General features: G+C 42.4%; 1 protein-coding gene across 5 annotated transcripts in view; it reads left to right on the top strand.

Annotated features, from left to right (window-relative positions):
* Nucleotides 1–19,951, top strand: part of LOC118790029 (LIM domain-binding protein 1) — a 35,527-nt gene that overhangs the window by 7,543 nt on the left and 8,033 nt on the right. For 4 of the 5 annotated variants that reach the window (XM_036546824.1, XM_036546823.1, XM_036546821.1 and 1 more), the window contains exons 3-4: nucleotides 18,854–18,956; nucleotides 19,860–19,904. In XM_036546824.1, the coding sequence (XP_036402717.1) occupies nucleotides 18,854–18,956; nucleotides 19,860–19,904 (148 nt within the window). Of the gene's footprint in view, nucleotides 1–11,722; nucleotides 12,129–18,853; nucleotides 18,957–19,859; nucleotides 19,905–19,951 lie in introns of those variants that run through there. The other variant, XM_036546822.1, reaches the window with a different exon arrangement.

The following is a 19,951-nucleotide window of genomic DNA, read 5'->3' as shown; positions in this document are numbered from 1 at the left end:
TCAAACTCATTCGTTCACACATTTGGCACATTTACATTCCATTACATGCATTTAGCAAACACTCTTATCCAGAAGGACCTCCAGCATAAGAGACCAGAAGTGTATCATCAAAGTTAAATGAATAACAGTGTCAAAGCGGGCTAATAACATTCCCAGACCAGAAAGTGCATGCACAACATCATTCAAGCATCACCACGAGTTAAATTGTGCTAATCTGAAACTAGGCAGCCTAGAAATGTGTGGGCAGTGTTAAATATATATTTATCTCACCACCATATATCTTAGTGTCACACAATCACAATATCCATAACACCTAGTGATCCTACAAGTAAATATATGCTGAATAAGTGCTATAGTACATTTGTGTGTAGATTGTATATGTAGCTTGTTACACCTCTCAGTCTCATAGCCTTGCTCAATACAGTGGCTGAACATGATTTTCGATAGCTTTTACAGCTTAGTTCCATCTGGGGCAAAGCTGGCTCTGTTACTGTTTGTAGTGTCTAGGGAGTACTTGTCATTGCCGGAGGTTATAAGTTGTGTCTGTCGCACATGTTGTTCTCATGCACATCACCTATCGACTGCATCTGTTCATCACCTAACGTTAGATATACTTACCACGTGTGGATTGTAGATTTGTCCAAATTACTGGTCATGGCTCTAGCTTCCTGCCCACAGCTGGCCACAACCAATATGACAGACATTACTCTTTTCCCTTGATGTACATGATTTAATTTTCTAAACAAGATTTCTTTGCAATCCCTGTGTGTGCACAGTCACTCATTCAGGCAATATTGGCCCCCGTTTCTCAAACACTGTCATCAGATGATTTTCTGACCATATGTTAAGTTTATTGGCTGTTTATTTTTATTATTAGACTAATGACAGCAAAGGGATAATTTATTTCTGGGGCTCCCTACAGATGCTGGTTTGTGTTTATTTCTGTGTTACTGGACTCTGGTCCATCTCCAGTGCAGGTCTGTGTGTGAACACAGGTGACCATGACTGCTTTGTGACCGTTGTAGTCTATGGTGTACAGAGGACATGGTCTCCACTGCCACTTTCTCTTTCTCTCTCACTTACTCCCCCCCCCCCCCCCCCCCCCCCCTCTGTCTCTCAGTCTTTTGCACAGTCTCTCTTTTTCATTTGCTCACTCCCTCTCTCTCTCTCTCTCTCTCTATATATATATATATATATATATATATACACTCTTCCTCTTGCTCTCACTCACTAAAATTCACATTCAAATTGTATTATTGGCATGAAAAAATGTTACACTGTATTACCAAGTAAGTATTACAGTAAGTATTACAGTATTAGATGACAGTACTGTGAATAATAGTGACAAAAAAAGACACCTATAATTAACATGAACAACATGAGTAACATCACAGAAGTGGTAATTAATGGGTAGTTGTATGGTGTAGTGGTAAGGAGTAGGGATCATAACCAAAAGGTTGCTGGTTTGATTCCCTGCTGGGCCTTGGGAAAGGTGCTTAACCCACAGTTGCCTCAGTAAATATCCAGCTGTAGAAATGGATAAAATTAGTAACCAACGTAAGCTCTGTATAAGAGTGTTGGCTATAACAGTGTACACTTTCTCCCTCTCCCTCACTCTCTTGTTTACGTTCTCTATCTCTCACTCTGACCCTCTCGGATTCTCCCTTGCCCATTCACTCTCTTTTCATTCTTACCCCTTCTCTCACTGTCATTCTTTTACTTGCTCTGTCTCTCTTTCCCTCTTTCACCACAAAAACCAATACCTTTACAATAGATGTATGGCACTGGCAAGGGTTTCCCAGGTGATATCACAAGTGGAGAGCAGTCATGGTACAGCTAGCCAACCTTTGTCAGTGTCTGCATGGAAGGCCATCAGCCATACTGTTGCAGCCACAACACCACCCAGCCTGAGGCGGTCTCTCCCTTCTGATTGTCTGCAACACATTTGAGTTGACCTCCTCAGTTTTTTTTTTTTTTACTGCATTTGGAGACAATAGCCTTTGTACTCCTGAAAAGTCAAACACAAGAGACGAACACAAAAATCTCAGAACTGCTCAGCCAAAGTTCTGGATGACCGAAAAACATCAGCTGTCATTTGATAACAGCATGTGGTGATTTATGCAAGAGGCAGTGTGCGAGAGTCATCTGCCAATACTTTTCACCATCCCTCACCTCCAATAGTCACTCAGAGAGGGAGTCGGGAAGGTGAAGGCCAGGCAGTGCCAACACTGAAGCTTCTGCAGTTTTTGAAAGGTCAAGCTGACAGTTTGATGGTCTACTCTGATTCCTTATCAGGGTTTGTCAATAGCTGTGTTTCCAGCGGCGTTGGTTTTGCATGGACACAGCATGACACTGATATCTGCCTGTGTAACTGAGATGCCCAGGAACCTGAACCTGAACTTACAATCAATGCTCTAAATCAGACAGCATGAGGGCAGAGGCACCCCTTCAAGTAGAAAGTCTTACACCAAACACAGGCAGGCAAGCATGCACACATACACACATAAACACACACACACACACACTCACACATACACCCTGTTCTACAACTAGCCCAGTTAGCACAAGCAAAGCGCTGCTTCAGCAAGTTTACACGTGACACACTACAGCACCTGGAGGGTGTCAGAGGGAGAGAGAGTTAACCAGTAATACACTACAGCACCTGGAGTCTGTCAGAGAGAGAGAGTTAACCAGTAATACACTACAGCACCTGGAGTCTGTCAGAGAGAGAGAGGGTTGTCTGAACCAATACCACTCCAATTAAAAGAGGGATAGCTTTGGGAGGAACTTCATATTTCCCACAGAAATCAAAGCATTGCTCATACTTTGAAAAGCCTGTTGAGGTTTATGCACAGAATGTTCTATTAGAGGCCTGTTGAGAGTATCTGAACACAATAGCTGTTAGAACATACAATCTGGTTCACAAGGTAAAGGGATTATATAACTATACTACTATAATCTCAAACACATTATTACAGTTTAAGGTAAGATTACATCCTGTAATCTTTTTGAGCTAACAGAAATACCATTAATGTAATGTGAATGATTCATAAAAGTATTTTTTTTAAATAAAAGACAACAAAATAACTCAAATGTGACTGCTTACTCTTATTAGATGTTGAGAAGTGCTTAGCCATCTCCTAGTAAGTAGACCCACTGTCTGCTAATAGTAATATTTACTGAGTCTGTATATTTGATAATGGTGCACATTTCACCATATTAATCTTCTCATCGACTCCACTGTACTGTAAAGTGACATTGTTGAAATTTGTGAAATCAGAGAGAATGTATTCCCTACATCCTTCTTGCACCTACTGTGGCATATGATATTTTATGTAATGGCTTGTGACACTTTTAATTCAGTATCATCTCTGCTCTTAGCCTGGCCTTGTATGCACTTCTATAATTCGCTCTGGATAACAGCAGCTGCTGAATGACGTGAACATACATTTCTTCTATTGTACCACCAGATGGCATCAAAATGTGTCTTGGACCTCAATAATTACTAAAAGAACAACAGTGAATCAATGAGAATTTTAATAAAGACATATTCTAATATACTGTGTTGCAATAATATTATAATGCTGGGCAAAGAGAGCAAGTAGGAACAGGGGGAATGTATTTTTAAAGAAGATTCACTTGAGCAGTATTACCTACCATCATCTCCTGACAGCTGGCTTATGTAGTACACTGGTCTGTCTGAGACTTTGTGGAACTCATATATGTTTTCGTCTTCCAGTCAGAAACAATTTCTTAACTGGGTATTACTGCACACATGTGGAAACTGGCGATTGTACCACCATGTTCAAAGCAAGCGAACAGTTTTTAGCTTGTAGCTTGTCCCCTTTCCAGGTTTCCCTGACACAAAACAAAGAATTTGCTATATACAATGTATAGAGGAAGATCCCTGACCATAGTAACAGTAACTATTTATTTTTGGACCATACTGAAGCTTAACTCATTTTATGTTTCCCACGGATACCTGCAAACACTTAGGCAGACCAGTGGAGGTATTGCACTGTCTGCTGGGAGACATTGGTAGGCTTTTCCCCCCCCATTTTATCCCCAATTTGGAATGGCCAACTCCCCGAATTCTGGAATGTCCAATTTGTCATCATCAATGTTCGGTCCCATTGCAGAACCCCCACTGTCAATCCGGGAGAGCGTAGACAGGCACGTGCCCTCCTCCGAGACACGTGATGTCAGCCACTGCTTCTTTTCACACTGCTGTCCACAAGCTAAGCTAGCACAGAGATGAGTCGGAGGAAGACATTTTGTATGCAGCTTTGGCACATGGACCACAGGCTCCCGATGGACCAGCAGGGGTTGCTGTTGCTAATGGGATCATACCCACCCCTATCCCTGGTGGAACGAAGCCAATGTGTTCCGCCTGTGAGCTCCGGGTCACTGTCGGCTAGTGACACGGTCGGGGTCAAACCCGGGCTGTAGCGCTCAGTCTACACTCAGAATGAGTGCTTTTACTGACTGAGCCACTTGGGAGCCTCCATTGGTAGGGTTTTCAATATGAAACCGGGATAAAGCGTTTTTATAGAAGAACAATATGAACAGCATTTTGTTTCAGTGCCTATGAACGTATGGTAGCAGGCCAGCAGAGGCCTATGAGTCCATGACATTGAAAACATACCTTTAAACTGTGCTACCTAAACATGTAATCAATTGTTTTTTGTGATTGACAAGTGTGTCACTTTAAACTACCTCAAAACCAACAGGAACAAATGTACCAAAGAGACTGAGTTACATAATAGTTGTATAAATAATAAATTAATAATATGTTAATAATAAATTATAAATAAACAATAAATAATTCATATTGTGAATGAACGAACAGATTGTTGTCAGTCTTGACTTTATACTGATTTGTGTTGCTGTTAAAAATTTCACATTGGAAGCAAAAGGAAAATAAAGAGTCCGCTACTGAAGGATGAATTGGCATGTTCACTAACCACACAAAATAATCCAAAACAGGATCAGGACATTTGTATTACATTACATTTTCATCACTTAGCAGACGCTCTGATCCAGAGTATCTCACACTGTGTTTCTCTACTAATTTTTACACATTATGAATTACATTACTCATGTTTACTCTTTTGAATCTTTACAAAAGAGGAGATGGAGAGGTGGGGAGGATGAATATGGAAAATGTGCAAGGGAAAGGGAGTAGTTAATTTTATAAGTTAACAATAGGTAATGATTGCCAGTGTCTAGTGTTATTTAGTGGTGCCAAAGTGTGTTTTGAACCTCCCCTGTTTCAAACTGTTGTACCTCTGCTGAACAGCAAAGAGATTCCCTGTTTGTTCTGATGTTGAGGGCAGGAAAGTCATCTGTAAAGGCATGTCTGTGCAGAAACACTGCATGCCAAACACATAGGCTGCATTGGTGTGGGGGGAGGGAGGAGGGGTTGCTTAACTAGGGTGCTGTCCATGGGTCCTCATCTTGCTATCTGACAACTCCAGGAGGGGAAGAGGGATGGGAGTAGGATTCCTCACTGTGGTGAGCCATTAGTATGACGGTCATATGCCGGTAGCAGTCGCAGGCATATTATCACCGCTGGCCACCCGCTTTGTGGCGATGGCCCCAGGAGAGATGCGCGGGTGCCCGTGATGTGGTGACAGGCCGTCGTGGGGACAGGGGGCATGCAGCTCCAGGACAGAGAGAGGTGAGGCCAGCCTCATTGGGGGACAGAGTTTCTGCTCCTACGGACGGATTCATATATCATTGAGATAGGCTGACAGCAGGCACAGAGGGTCAGATGAGCCATCCAGATGACATACAGTTGTGCTCAAAAGTTTGCATACCCTGAAAGAAATTGTTAAACATTGGCATTTATTTGGAAAATATGAATGATAATGCAAAATATTTTTTTCTTTTTTAAGGATAGTGGTCACGTGAAGTCATTTATTAGTACATAGTTGTTTGACTCCTTTTTAAATCATAATGATAACTGAAATCACCCAAACAGCCCCGATCAAAAGTTCACATATCCTTGAATGTTTGGCCACATTATAAACACACAGGTTGACACACACAGGTCTAAATGGCTATTAAAGGGAAGTTCCCACACCTGTGACTCATTGCAGTTGTAATTAGTGTCTGTGCATAAATAGTCAGTGAGGTTCTCAGCTCATGAGGTGATGCACTGACTTGGCTGGATACTGCACCATGGGGAATACAAAAGAACTGCCAATGGACCTGCGTACTAAGGTAGCTGAACTTTATAAAGCAGGAATAGGATATAAAAAGATATCTAAACACTTGAAAATGCCAATCAGTACTGTTCAAACCCTGATAAAGAGGTGGAAAATAAGAGGTTCTGTTGATACTAAGCCACGGTCAGGTAGACCAAGAAAGATTTCACCCACTACTGCCAGAAGAATTGTTCGGGATGCAAAGACGTTGAGAGAAATACAGGCTGCTCTGGAAAAAAGTGGTGTTGTTGTTTCAAGGAGCACAATAAGGAGGTACTTGAACACAAATGACCTGCATGGTCGAGTTGCCAGAAGAAAGCCGTTACTGCGCCCATGCCACAAAAAGGCCCGCTTACAGTACGCCAGACAACACCTAGACAAGCCTCACAGCTTCTGGAGCACAGTCATTTGGAGTGATGAGACCAAAATTGAACTTTATAGTCACAACCATAAACGCTATGTTTGGAGAGGAGTCAACAAGGCCTATGGTGAAAAGTACACCATCCCCACTGTAAAGCATGGTGGTGGATCTCTTATGTTTTGGGGCTGTGTGACCTCCAGTGGCACAGGGAAGTTAGTCAAAATTGATGGCAAGATGAATGCAGCATGTTATCAGAAAATACTGGCAGACAATTTGCATTCTACAGCACGGAAGCTGCGCATGGGACGCTCTTGGATGTTCCAACATGACAATGATCCGAAGCACAAGGCCAAGTTGACCCTCCAATGGCTACAGCAGAAAAAGGTGAAGGTTCTGGAGTGGCCATCACAGTCTCCTGACCTCAACATCATTGAGCCACCTTGGGTAGATCTCAAACGTGCAGTTCATGCAAGACAGCCTAAAAATTTACAGGAACTGGAGGCATTTTGCCAAGAAGAATGGGCAGCTATACCACCTGAGAGAATTAAGGACCTCACACACAATTATTACAAAAGACTGCATGCCAACATTGATGCTAAAGGGGGCAATACACGGTATTAAGAACTAAAGATATGCAAACTTTTGAACAGGGATTATTTCCTCATTTTCTTTATTGTCATGTTTTGTTTGATGATTGTGCCATTCTGTTATACCTTACATATGAACTTGAGTCCTATAAGAAATAAAATACATGTGTTTTGCCTTCTCACTCATGTTTTCTTTAAAAAATGGTACACATCTTGCAAATTCTCCCAAGGTATGCAAACTTTTGAGCACAACTGTACATATTGGTGGTTCAGCCCTGTGGGCCTTATGAAGATCATGAACAACATCGTGATTGTGAACAACATGACCCCTGTTAGTGACTGTGTGAGGCACACAGAAAAGCCAGTGGTGGTGATTCATCGACCACACTGAGTATCTCAAACCAGAACAAAGGCTGGACACTAACACACTACGGGTTCAAAAAGACAGCAACGTGTTCAAGACTGGCCTTGCATCTTATACCTTATACAGAACCACTTTACTTGTTGATAGACTGTGAAGATGCTTGGGATACTCAGTTTTGCACTGTGTGAATGCACTGTTTGAAAAAACATGATTAACGACACATGCTACAATAATGTGTAAACCATTTTTATATTTTTTTATATTTTTAGTTTTATTGAGCACAGGATATTGTTTAATTATTTTATGAATCTGCCAAAAACAGGACTGTTACTCTGATGCTCAGGTTGGCACTACAGGGTATTGTGCAACAATGGAGCCAGGGGAGCTAGTAATACTACACTGTATATCCAGTCTTTCAGTAATATCATTTTAGTCAAACATTTGGCAGATGTTCTTATCTAGCACAACCTACCATGGAAAAGCACCTGCTATAAGATGTAGGAAAGAGAGCTATATTTTATTTTATTTAAGCGCAAAGAGCCGGGGCTCTGGCAATTGGTAACCAGTGTTATTTTGTTAATAGTGAACCATAGGATCCAGGAATTTATCTCAAACAGTGAGATATTGGCAGTGTACCATGCACTGCACAAGTAGCAACTGTTTGTTGTCTTGGTGAGAAGATTTCACCTTTATCGACCTTGCTGCTTGCAGTGAGAGCTGGAAAGCAGGGTTCGATTTTCAGCGCAGCCAGCCTCTCCTGGGAGGCTGCAGTAGCACCAAAGATCCAGCAAAGCTATTTCTGTTTAAAAGTCGTCAGAATGATTGCTAAGACAGCACTTAGCAACTCCTGGTTTGGTGACTGGCAAGACAGGGAAAGACCAGTGGTCCTTAATGTCATAGTAACATCTGTAACATGTGTATTATAGAAACAGAACTGTGATGAGAGAGGGAGTGTCTGATAATAACATCTATGTGTGGATTGGTAAAGTAGATGACTGCAGTCTGGTCTTGTGGAGCAGTTTTAGAAGTATTTATTAACAATTAATTCTATTAATGATGAGTTCATTAATATTATTATTTCTTGCTAGAATCATGCATCTACCCCCCCCCCCCACCCCCCCCCCCCCCCCGAAGTGCATAAAGTGGCATGAATTAAATCTCCACACATTTGTCTTTTCATCCCCCAAAAAAGGAGGGGAAGAGAAATAGTTTCTTACTAAGGCCACTAGGTGGTGGTGCTGTTTTGTAAACATCCCCTCATTTTAGAGGGTGAGGGGAGCATTTGATGAGGCATGGCCCTATCACATGTGCTGCACATGTGATTTGCAGCCTGCAGGGAATTAGCATGTGTGGTGATCTGTGACCCCAGAGACAAAGTGGTACCCTCCTTTTCCTCTTCCCTCTCTCCTCTCCTCCCTCACTGAGAGAAGCAGGTGGAAGAGGGCCGTGCTGGCAGTCAACTGAGATTCAATAACACTGTCTCTCTCTCTCTCGACCGTCGTGCAGCGGAGACCGTGTCAGAGGTCTGAGGGTGTAGTGCATTAATGGATGTCAATTCCTGTCTGCACATTAGCCCTGTATGAAATTCCCAGTGGAAGGTCTTCTTAAGGAAAGATGAAGTATCAGATTACTGTGAGCACAGATTGCTGCTCAGATGCACCCTCCATTCTATGGAACACCATGTGATCCCATATTATTAATATGTGTAGCAGCCAACTTACAGTTGCATTGCTCAGTACAATATTGTACTGGATTCTTTAATGAATTCATTAAAATCAAATTTTATATACTACATGCATTTAGCAGATGCTCTTATCCAGCACAAGAGAACTGTAACCATCCCAGTTAGATGTCCACCGAACATCCAATTTATATAACAATGCCTGAAAGTAGACACAGCCACAATGATAACCACAGATAATAATATACCTAAGTACCACTTCTCAGTCCAGCCCCAAATGTTGATAGACATTGTGATCTGAGAAGCAATTCAACAGCCAGAATCAACAGAGAGTGTGAACATGACAAGACTTAGGATATAATGAAATTTCTAGCTCGAAACAGACTACCTGTTACAATAGTTTACTTATGGGTCTGTCATTATCATTGTACCATTACCATTACCGACTATTATACACCTACTGTTATAGCATTAACACTCCTGTTCTCAATAATTTGTTCATTTTATGTGTAGCGTGGGACTAAACAGTAAGGCTTGTATATGACAAGCTGCTGGTTCGATTCCCCACTGGGACACTGCTGTTGTATCCTTTGGTAAGGTACTTAACCCACAGTTACCTCAGTATATATCCAGCTATATAAATAAAAACTGAAACCAATGCAAGTCGCTCTGAATGAGAGCATCTGCTAAATAACAATAATGTAATATAATTTTGAATAGCGAATTGCAAATTATAAGAACAGTAACACGATTGCCTCATCTTTAACTGTATTTTGAGAGGTTGTGTATGGAACTGAAACCTGCTGTAAGGTTTAGTCTCATTGACAGAAACCATACGGTGTGTCGGTGCATTTGCATCCAACAGAGACACTGATCAGTGCAACTATGACCAGTGTTGGTGGGTTTAAAGATGTTAATAATGTATTTCGTGAGCCAAAAGGAATGTAAGCTGGTGAGAAAGAAACTGAGGCTAGTTCTTCTGTAAGCACTATGAAAACTAAAGATAGTTGAGTTTTTTCCCCCCAAAATACCCCACACAGAGGGATTAACACCCCCTTACAATTGGAGTGGTGGACTCCGTCACAATTCGTATATTGATCGTTGCCATGGGTACTGAACACATAGGGTGCATATCTACCCCCTATGGATTTAGCTCCATCAAAAGCCTGGTCCCCTTCCATCGTTTCACGATTGTAGCCGACATACATCAATATATTCTGTTACCTTAAAATGAACAAAATGATGCATTTTCTAACGGATCCAGTATGACGAACTCTTTACATCGTTACTAGTAATCAAGTGGTTATCAGCTGTTGAATATGTATTTTAATGTCGTTGCCAATTGACTACTTTTATAAAATCTACATTTCTGAAACAACGACACTAGCTAGATAGCTTGGTCTGGTTTGTTTACCAGTAAATTGCAGATAGTTAGCTAGCAACATCATGGGATCACGGTCGGACAAACTGTACGCTAATCTATCACATTCCGGTATAATCGTATTTATTGTGAGTGCCTGTTCCGTAGCTATATAAATAATTTCTGACAGCAAGAACTCCCCCCTGTGTTTCGCAACAAGATTAAGAAGCAACAGAATACATTATTGTTGCCCCGGTAGCGCAGGGGCGCGGTAGCATGAAGGAACAGCAATAGTCTCGTGGGGCTACGCGTACTGGACCCCGTGGGAGGAGCCAGTGGCACGCCTACCGTAAATCTACTATTAAAACGGTCCCGTTTTACACGTTTACTGAAAAGGCCAGAGGAGTAATTGGCAAGAGACTAAGTATTTGCTAGTTTTTACACCGGTACATTTAGATCTCAATGATCACCATTCATTCTCCAAGGAATGATAACTTGTTTTTTTGATTTGGGGTTATTACCTATAAACCTTGGTGTAATTAGCTAAGTTAATGAAAAACCGTGACCTTAAAGGCAGTGAATCATATGTCTAAACATGCTCAACTCAGTTTGCAGTTCACCTACACCAAAGTAACTACGCTGGTGTTGCAGTAATCAGATGCCCACACTTCAGCTACTTTGTGTGGGCAGTTGATTACTATAACGTTAGCATTTTGTGTATGCCTCAAGTGGTGGCCAGAGGGCAAGCTGGCCTGGAAATTGGCAGCCTTATTGAATGAATCAAATTGTTTCAAATGAAATGCTTTCTTTCATGAGGAATATTTTTCGAGATCAGGGTTATTTTAAAATAAGGCAACTAGACTGCAATTACTTATTGAAAAAGAAAGTTACCCTCCTAGTCTTGACGAATATGTACGTATTGTGTTATTTTGTATTTCGGTAATCAATTAACGTCGCTTTAAAAATTATCCTTACATTTTAATTTGTGATTTTAACACATTGCACTGTTCTAAATATAACAATCGATTAATCGATCAAAAGCACAATGTATTATCTCAGCTCACAGTCAATGGGGCTGTTGGCTCGTTCGCTTGGTGGCCACTTCAGGATTTACCCGTAAGCACCCGAGTAGTGGCAGCTGTAGCTGGGGGAGGGTGTGGGAAGGGCGGCTGACAGCGGTTTGGTGCTCCGTTTAGACCTCATTCTGAGAGAAGGGAGCTTGGGGTTGCTGTTTGTAAAGGGAGAAACGCGGAGAGAGAGGAGGGCCTACAGCTATTGTTCATGTCTCTCCAGGAACAAAGGGCTGTTCAGGGCTCCTTTGCCTCCCTATACTTCAGGCTTTCGCTCGAAGACAAGGCCTTGTAACATAGCCAGCTCAACATTATAGACAGCGAACAGGATCGCCGCCTCTCAGTTTTCGCTGGACGATCCCCGTTATTTTTCGAATAAGGAAATTGATCGTTGAAATACTGCCACCACTGTGCGGTGAAGATCAGGGAAACGGTTAGCGACCACTGGAGCGCTGATCTCTCATAAACATCAATTTCTTGCAGGAGCTCTGTGCAGGTATTGTAATACAGCCGCCGATAATGTTGCTACCTCAAAACCTAATTAGCTGTCGGTGTGTTTGTTTTCATCATGATTCGTCCAGATTGCACAAAATGCAGGGTGATCGACCTCGAAATTCCTTGCTTGAAATGATCGTGTTCCCTTGCTAGCAACAATAATATATGGTAAATACACGGCTAGCAAGCTTCCTAGAGTTGAGAGGTCTGTTTACGGCCTAATAAGAGCTAGCTAACAAGCTACTTGCTAATAATCAATAGAATTGTCAGTGTTGTCGTTAACTATGTTATCCGTAATTTGTATTTAGTTAGCTAACAAGCTATAATCATTCGTTTTGAGGTGAGAACTGCAATGTAGAATACAGATAACTAGTGAAAGTATTGATCCATGTTCTTTTTGGTTGTGTAGTTAGCTAGACTTCCATAAACTGGTAGCTAGCTAGCCACTGTGGTTGATCAAGCTTTGCTGATAAAAGGAAAGCCTGGCAGCTGAATATGTTAGCAAGCCAGCTCGTTATACCACCAGTTTGTCTAATTTAATAGATGACTGGCAAAGTACTTTATTTGGTCAATTAACTATGCTTTCTACACAGGTCTAGCAGAAGTGATAGCCCTTGCTCACAGCTTGTATAAAAAAAAAACTTGTCAAAGTTGACTTGTGTAGCGTTGCACCTAATTTAAGGCAGTACCTTGAATTGTACACATATGCAATTTTCCAAAGTGATCGATCCGCTGTTTTAATCTTAAATAAAACTGTTCTGTTGGATGAGAGGATGGTAGCGATTTTGACACTGTTTGACGGTGTTTGAAATCTGGGATACAGGGTGACCCATTATTTGCTGCCCATTTCTTCTTGAGCCATTCTCCTTTTCCACCTGGCACTGTAACTACTGTAGCTCCTGTTTTCAGTCTCTCTGATTCTGCTCAGGGTCCCTTCAGTTTCAGCAGTTGGTGCATCTTAACAGCAAACGGGTTTGTTGGCTGCCTTTGAGAGTTTTGAATTTGGTTATTCAAATTATGATAAAGCAAAGAGGTCAGCCTGTAAGGTGGGAATGGGGAAAGCACACTGCTACATGGGCTAATTTATTCTCTCACTGGGAATGGATTGGGAGTTGGATTTATCAAAATTTAAATCTTCACGAACGCCAGCTCTGTGATGGTGAAGTTAATGGCTTATTCCCTGTTTCTTGGGGCAAAAATGTGTTTTCTCACATCAGCCACCATCGCTTTCTATGTGTCAATATAGTGGCAGAAATAATGTATTTTAATATTTAATGATGAAGAGGAAGTGATTGTAGAGCTTAATTTTCCTGCATCTCTGTTGCTAAACTTCTGTTGTGCCCATGAACAGGTGTTTACATTTCTATGGACTAAAGTTCTGTGGACCTTTTTGTGTGAAACATCATTACAAACGTGACATTCTGCCACATCAAAATGTTGAGGTTAATTTTACCAGTTAAGGCAGATTGCCTGTTATGCATATACATGTCTGTTGCACGGTATTTTAGGTTACTGTTGTGAATGTGCTTTGACACTTGCTGTTAAAGTTGTAGCGTTGTGTAATGGACTGTGTGTTTGTTCAGATGCGGTCTTTAATTTTTTCTGTATGTCTTGTTGATCATATAGCCTTCTTATATACACTTATGTGCCATTGCTTTTTATGTATATCTTGGAAAGAGCATCTGCCAAATGACCAAATGTGAGTGCAGTGTTTCAGAGAACATGAGAACTTTCATTGTGATCAGATGCGATTGAATTTTATCAGCCCTGATCTTACCCACCATGAACAGTGTAGAAACTGTGATTAAAATCGTGAAAAGCAAAAACATGATCTCTGTGCCCTGTCCCGGGGCATTGGAGAGAAAATCACTGACACGTTTGGTGTGATGCAAGAATTTCCCTCCTTTACTGAAATTAACAAATCCACCACTGTGATTCAGGATGTCAAATCCAACATGAGATTGACACTGGTGTCTGGCGTGGAGCATTTAATGTTGTAGCTTAATTAAAAGCCAGCCTATAAATCACCGTACATAAAAGTGAGTAGCAGAGGAGAGTGGCTTACAAGGGAAGACGCAGCCTAGCGTATGGGTTCCTGTGTCCAGTATTGGGGTCAGGAGCCCCCAGGGGCCACACAGGGGTCATGGACGCCTAAGAGTGTCTGTGTTTAGGTTACTGCAGTCACCTGGGGAATTCATTCATATCAGTAATTTCTCCTGATAGATTGCGGCAGGACTGAATGAAAATTGTACCAAAGTGCATGTTTTAATGAATTGCGCTTTGACAAATTGCACCTCGTAATTTACCTTTAAAGATTTTTATTACGTATTGAAAATGACTGTGAAAGCTCTCTTCCATCGTCATGTGAATTTAATTTTGCTGCCTGAATTTTTGAGCTCTGGTGCATAGGCTCAAGGCCTGTACCTTCTGGTTTGCGGCAGTCACTTTGGTCAGGGTTCTGTGTGTATGTGCTGTTACTAGTTACTCTGGATAACCTCTTTGAGATCTTTTTCTTTCCGCTGGCTGGTGCCAGTTGGAGGTGAGCGTCTGCTGTGTGCTTTTGTAATGGGGGGCCAGGGGTTGATTTTGTGGAGCTGCAAAGCCGCTTAGTCCTGAGAGGCGGCGTGGGGCCTGTGGGCGGAGACCCGCCCTCACGGGTGCTGTTGAATAAAAGCTGGATTACGACCTGCGGTAATCGCATGCGGGGAGCATCTGTCTGGACTGTGGATGGGGCCCGCCCCTCTGTGCCTGTCACCCCTGGTCTCACGCCTGCCCCACAGCAGACATGGACATTTTGGGGTCAAAGTAGGGTGGGTGATTCCCCTAAATTATGTCTCTTGCGGTCCGGTAATGACATGTAACACTCTTGGACATGAGGGATAATGAAGGTGTGTTTTGAGTGGAAAGCTGTGGCTCACACTCTGTGATTGTGGTGGAGGTCTGGAGTAGCCTGTGTTCGGGACTGTGGTTAGAACCCCAGGGATACAGGTTTGAGTCGTGGCTGGGTCACTCATGTTGTGCTCCTGAGCAAATTACTGACCCTGCCCAAACGGCCCCCTTAAAATGTCCAGTAACACACATGGATACATAAAAATTTCACCCTGGATGTCATTAGATGTTTGTCAAGGAAATATCTAATGGTAAAAATACAGTTTTTTCTGATAATTGCTTTCCTGCTGTACTGAATGAACAGTTGTTACTGTGTATTACGTGTACAGTCAGTGAGTACAGTCAATGTCTTTGACAGATGCTTTATTTAATCACACTGCTCACGTCTGCCTCATATACATCATCGGGGCAAAAAAAAGATTTCACCATGATGGCTCTGGTCCGTCTCGCATGTTGCAGTGACGTCCCAGTCTGTCCCCAACCCCCCTGACTGCTGTCTTAACAATCCTGAGCTGTTCCTGCTCTCAGGGGTCATGACCCTCCGCCTCAGTGCCTTTTATTGATAATCAATTTAAGTAGACGGGGTCACCCTTCCCCCTCACCTCTGGCTCCTGCTGAAGTAACAGCAGTAATCGTATAGACTGTCGGGTCTGGGTGTATGGTGTGGGTATGGGCTTGTTTAATGGCCTGGCTGCGTGATTAGCATTGACAAGGGACTGCATTAGAGTGCAAGAGGAGGCTGTGGTGTGTTATGACCCCCCCCACCCCCCCACCCCCATTTCTGTCTCTAACCACTCCCAATGGTCTGTGCATTATTCATAGTATTTAATGTAGTCTATGTAATGCACAGTAATATTGTCATATATTATTCCAGAGTGTGTGTGTGCTGTGATACAGATCAGCCAGCTTGGTGGCTATGCTCCCACTGATCTGCAGTGGTTGCACACTGCTCGTGTGGTGTTCTGATTGAACCTCATTATGTAGGTTTGTTTCCTGTGGCGGGGTCTCCCCTGCCTACCTTTGACGCACACAGTGAAGTGGGTAACTGTGTTTGTCACAAGCTTAGGTCTGCACTCCTATTTTTAGGGTGAGGTACAGGTAGTGCAAGAGCATGTGGGAAAAGCTCCTGTGCTGTGGGCTTTTCTGCCCATTGGCTGTAGAAATTTGGCTCTTCGCAGGTATGCTGGAGATGGGTCAGTGAAGACTCAGCTAATGACTGATCTGGACAGGAGAGGGTTAATCACTGTCCCGCTCATTGAGCGGAGGGCTGGGCAAGAGACCAAGGCCCTGTTCACACCTAGCATTAACACGCGTTTCGGGTGATCCGATCACAAGTGGACAGCGCTAAGTACAGGTGTGAACGCACCCAAGACGCATTGAGGATGCATTGAGATCCGATCGCTCACATTCGGAAGTGGTCTGGGCCACATATGGCCACATTGTAACGGAAGTACGTACTCATTCGCGCGCTAACGACGTTCACACCGGTGTGATTAGCTGTTTAGCGCATATGCTAAAACTGGTGCGATTAGAACACAATATTGGAAAAATTCTAGCTAATTTTAGCTTTGAGGAAAGAACAATTTAACATTAAAAAATATAGCAAATGCTAACTGAAAACGATGAGTTTAATTTTTTATCAAGTTTAATAAAGCTAATGGAAACATAATGAACCATGTAACGTAGCCTAACATGCACTACACAGCATGAAAAATAAGTTACGTAGGAAAGGGTTTTAAAGTGCGGGAACAGGCAACAACAACAACTAGAGTTCGCAAGCTACCTCAAATGTTTCCAAGCCCCAAAGGTGTAACGCAATATATTACATGGAAAAATGGTATTATGAATAATATGTGAAGTGTTGTAGTTCTACAAATAAGTGTTAGTAGACTATTGTGGGAGTCAAGATTTACGATATCATGAATATCAAGGGGACATTTCAAAATGCTTAACGTGGCTTAATGTTCCAAAACTGCAATCAGTGATCACCAAAATTCCCCCGGACATCTCTTGTCAGAAACACTTCCTCCTATCAAAAATGTAAAACCAAAAGTATCAGGAATACACTTCTCTAACACGTTTCTGATCATGAACACTTTCAAGAACTAATACGACGACCCCATGGGTATAATATAAACACTGCCGTTTTCATTGAAGTTTTCCCCATAGGAACCCATTATAAGGACACTGCTTGCGGCTGGCCTACAGTTGGCCTGTTGGGAATAGCTTAATGCAAATATTCATGTTTAACCTCTTACGCCATCACGTGAGCTACAGCCTACACTGACGTACACAGCAATGTATAGGCCTACTGTTGCAATAAGGAACATTAAAGCTTTTCTGCCATTATAAGGAAAAAGCTTAACGTGGCTTAATGTACCTAAACATCAATCAGAGAAGACCAAATTTCTCTCACTATTCTCTTGTCATAAACACTTTCACATATCAAAAAATCAAAACCGAAATCCAAGGAACATGGTTGTTATCTTACGTTAAGCCTTTTCCTTATAATGGGCATCAATGGAGAGGAAAACACTTAATGTAAGTTAACGTCCATACTCGTAGGATTTTGGTTTTGATTTTTGACAGGTGGAAGTCTTTATGACAAGACATCTCCGAGAGAAATTTAATGATCATTGATCGCTGTTTTGGAACATTAAGCCACGTTAAGCCTTTTCATGTTAAGCGTTTTAGAATGTTCCTTCTTCCATAGCAAGCACGCTTCGGTTTTAGAAAAGTAATTCATAGATGTAGCCCAGTCACGATACTACCAAACCAGCAAACACCCTTTGATGTTAAACTACATTATGAAACATTTTCATTGCAGTGAATAATGTGAGAAACTTTGAAAACATAATATCTTGCTTAGCCTATTTAATTCAACAATACTGGCAAGATGCCAGACAAATATGGTGAAGTTCAAAATGTTCTAATCTGGCGTTTCTGCTTTTTCCAACGATAAACAGAATTTAACAAAAGATCACCTGCAGCTGAGTTAAGGGTATTTAATTTCAGTGATGAACGGAATCTAGCTTGCTAGTCAACTAGGTTTTCATTTACAGATACAATACGCATTATTTCATAGTGACAGTCATAACAAGATTCATTCAAACAGAACAGATGTGTAAATTTGCATTTGCAAAGGGAAATGATATATGTGTTTATTAGCATATAGAGCGGGGAAGTGAGATCCGATCACAAGTGGTCACTCGAGATACATGTGAAGACGCATTTTAATGCCAGGTGTGAACAGACGTACTTACAGCTGTCCACTTGTGATCACCAAAACGTATGTTAATGCCAGGTGTGGACAGGGCCAGAGAGACTGTCTTTATACTCACCCATAGATTAGCCCACACCCTAGAACAAATGGGATCCAAAAATGTCAAAGAAAGGACATCAAGCTGAAATGAGCTTGTGTTTAAAAATGTGCTTCATTGTCTTTATTCCCCTCCTGTAACTGTCTCCTTTTAATATAACCACACAGCTTTGGTCAGCATTCCTGGGCGTTGTTTATAGAGGAATGCAGGGGATGGTTCTGAATTATTGAGTTTGGTCATGTTTTTTTTTCACCAGTTAGTATATTGTTAGAGACTGTATGCTGAACTGTATTGTAAGCAACTTGCTGCGGCAGTCATCCAGAGAACCACATAGTTTGGTCCCGTCTGACATCTCCAGGTTGATAGTCTCATATGTAATGATCTGTTGTGATGAGGGCTTAATGCCAGTTGTGTTACTTATAAGATGTAAACATGTGCAGCATAACTTTACAATTTTTCCTCTCCCACCAGTACTGGAGTTGTAATCTTGCCCCCCCCCCCCCCCTTTTTTTCACAGGCTGTTCCTCTAAGTCATTCAAGCTGTACTCTCCAAAGGAGCCCCCAAACGGCAGCGCCTTTCCCCCCTTCCATCCGGGCACTATGCTGGACAGAGATGTGGGGTATGTACACCTGAGCTCGTAAATCGCCTAGTGACGGAGACTGGTGAAAGGGCTAGTGTCAATGTAGTCAGTGCGCAGGTAACTTGTTTGGTGTTACTGCTGTCAGGGAAAACCTGCAGGAAGACGTGCGTGAAATGTGTCGGACGCACGGAGGGCCACCAGGCACGCTGAATGCCCGAAGATACACAGATGCGCAGTCGTGCTCCCTGGCTCCTGCCAAATCTGCCACACACACATCCTTGAACCGCTAGAAACCACTGGCCTGACCTTCCTGTAGTGAATTTGATCCATAATTGTTGCGCACTGAGGGAGCTCATGTTTTATCTCTTTTGAAACATAGTTTACATTAGCACCATACAGCGTAGTCCTCGCGATTCCCTGTTAGTTTGTCTCACATAGAATGCTGTTGAAAGCTACACACGACACAGTTACTCATACTTACATGGCTGTGGTTAGGTTCATATTAGTGATAAACAGACTCTGCTTGAAATTATATGAAATGATAATCTAGTGCACTTGTGAGAGTGTACCTGCTGATGGATGGACACTTTGGGTTGCAATAAGGGGTGGGGCTGGTGTTTTGAGCCTCAGTGTAAAATTGGTGGTTTTGCATGATGTTTGGGGTGGCTTGTTTCCGGCAGCCGTTTCCCTCAGTAGTGGGGAGGAAGTATAATGGCAGTTTCAGCCAGCCCTTGAGGTGTTGCGGAAGTTTCCGCTGCCCTTCCAGAGACACAAACAGGGTGCAGGCTGCTGAGTTTCCTGTGAGCAGACTTCACTGTGAGAGATCAAGCTCATTTTTGGACTTTGAGAATCACTATGCAAACAGTCTGACCTGACGGTAAAATGACCGCAGTTGGCTGACATTGGTGGAGTCCTGACTCTTGCTCCTCTCACTCTTTTCAGACCGACACCAATGTACCCCCCCACATACCTGGAGCCTGGAATCGGGTGAGCTCTCCCTCTACCGCACAGTGGCGCTGGTTCACTGGTTAGGA

Source organism: Megalops cyprinoides, chromosome 15, assembly GCF_013368585.1.
Source record: "Megalops cyprinoides isolate fMegCyp1 chromosome 15, fMegCyp1.pri, whole genome shotgun sequence".
Taxonomy (NCBI): Eukaryota; Metazoa; Chordata; class Actinopteri; order Elopiformes; family Megalopidae; genus Megalops; species Megalops cyprinoides.
Note: the sequence above shows the minus strand (reverse complement) of the source record. Positions and strands in the feature narration are given on the sequence as shown.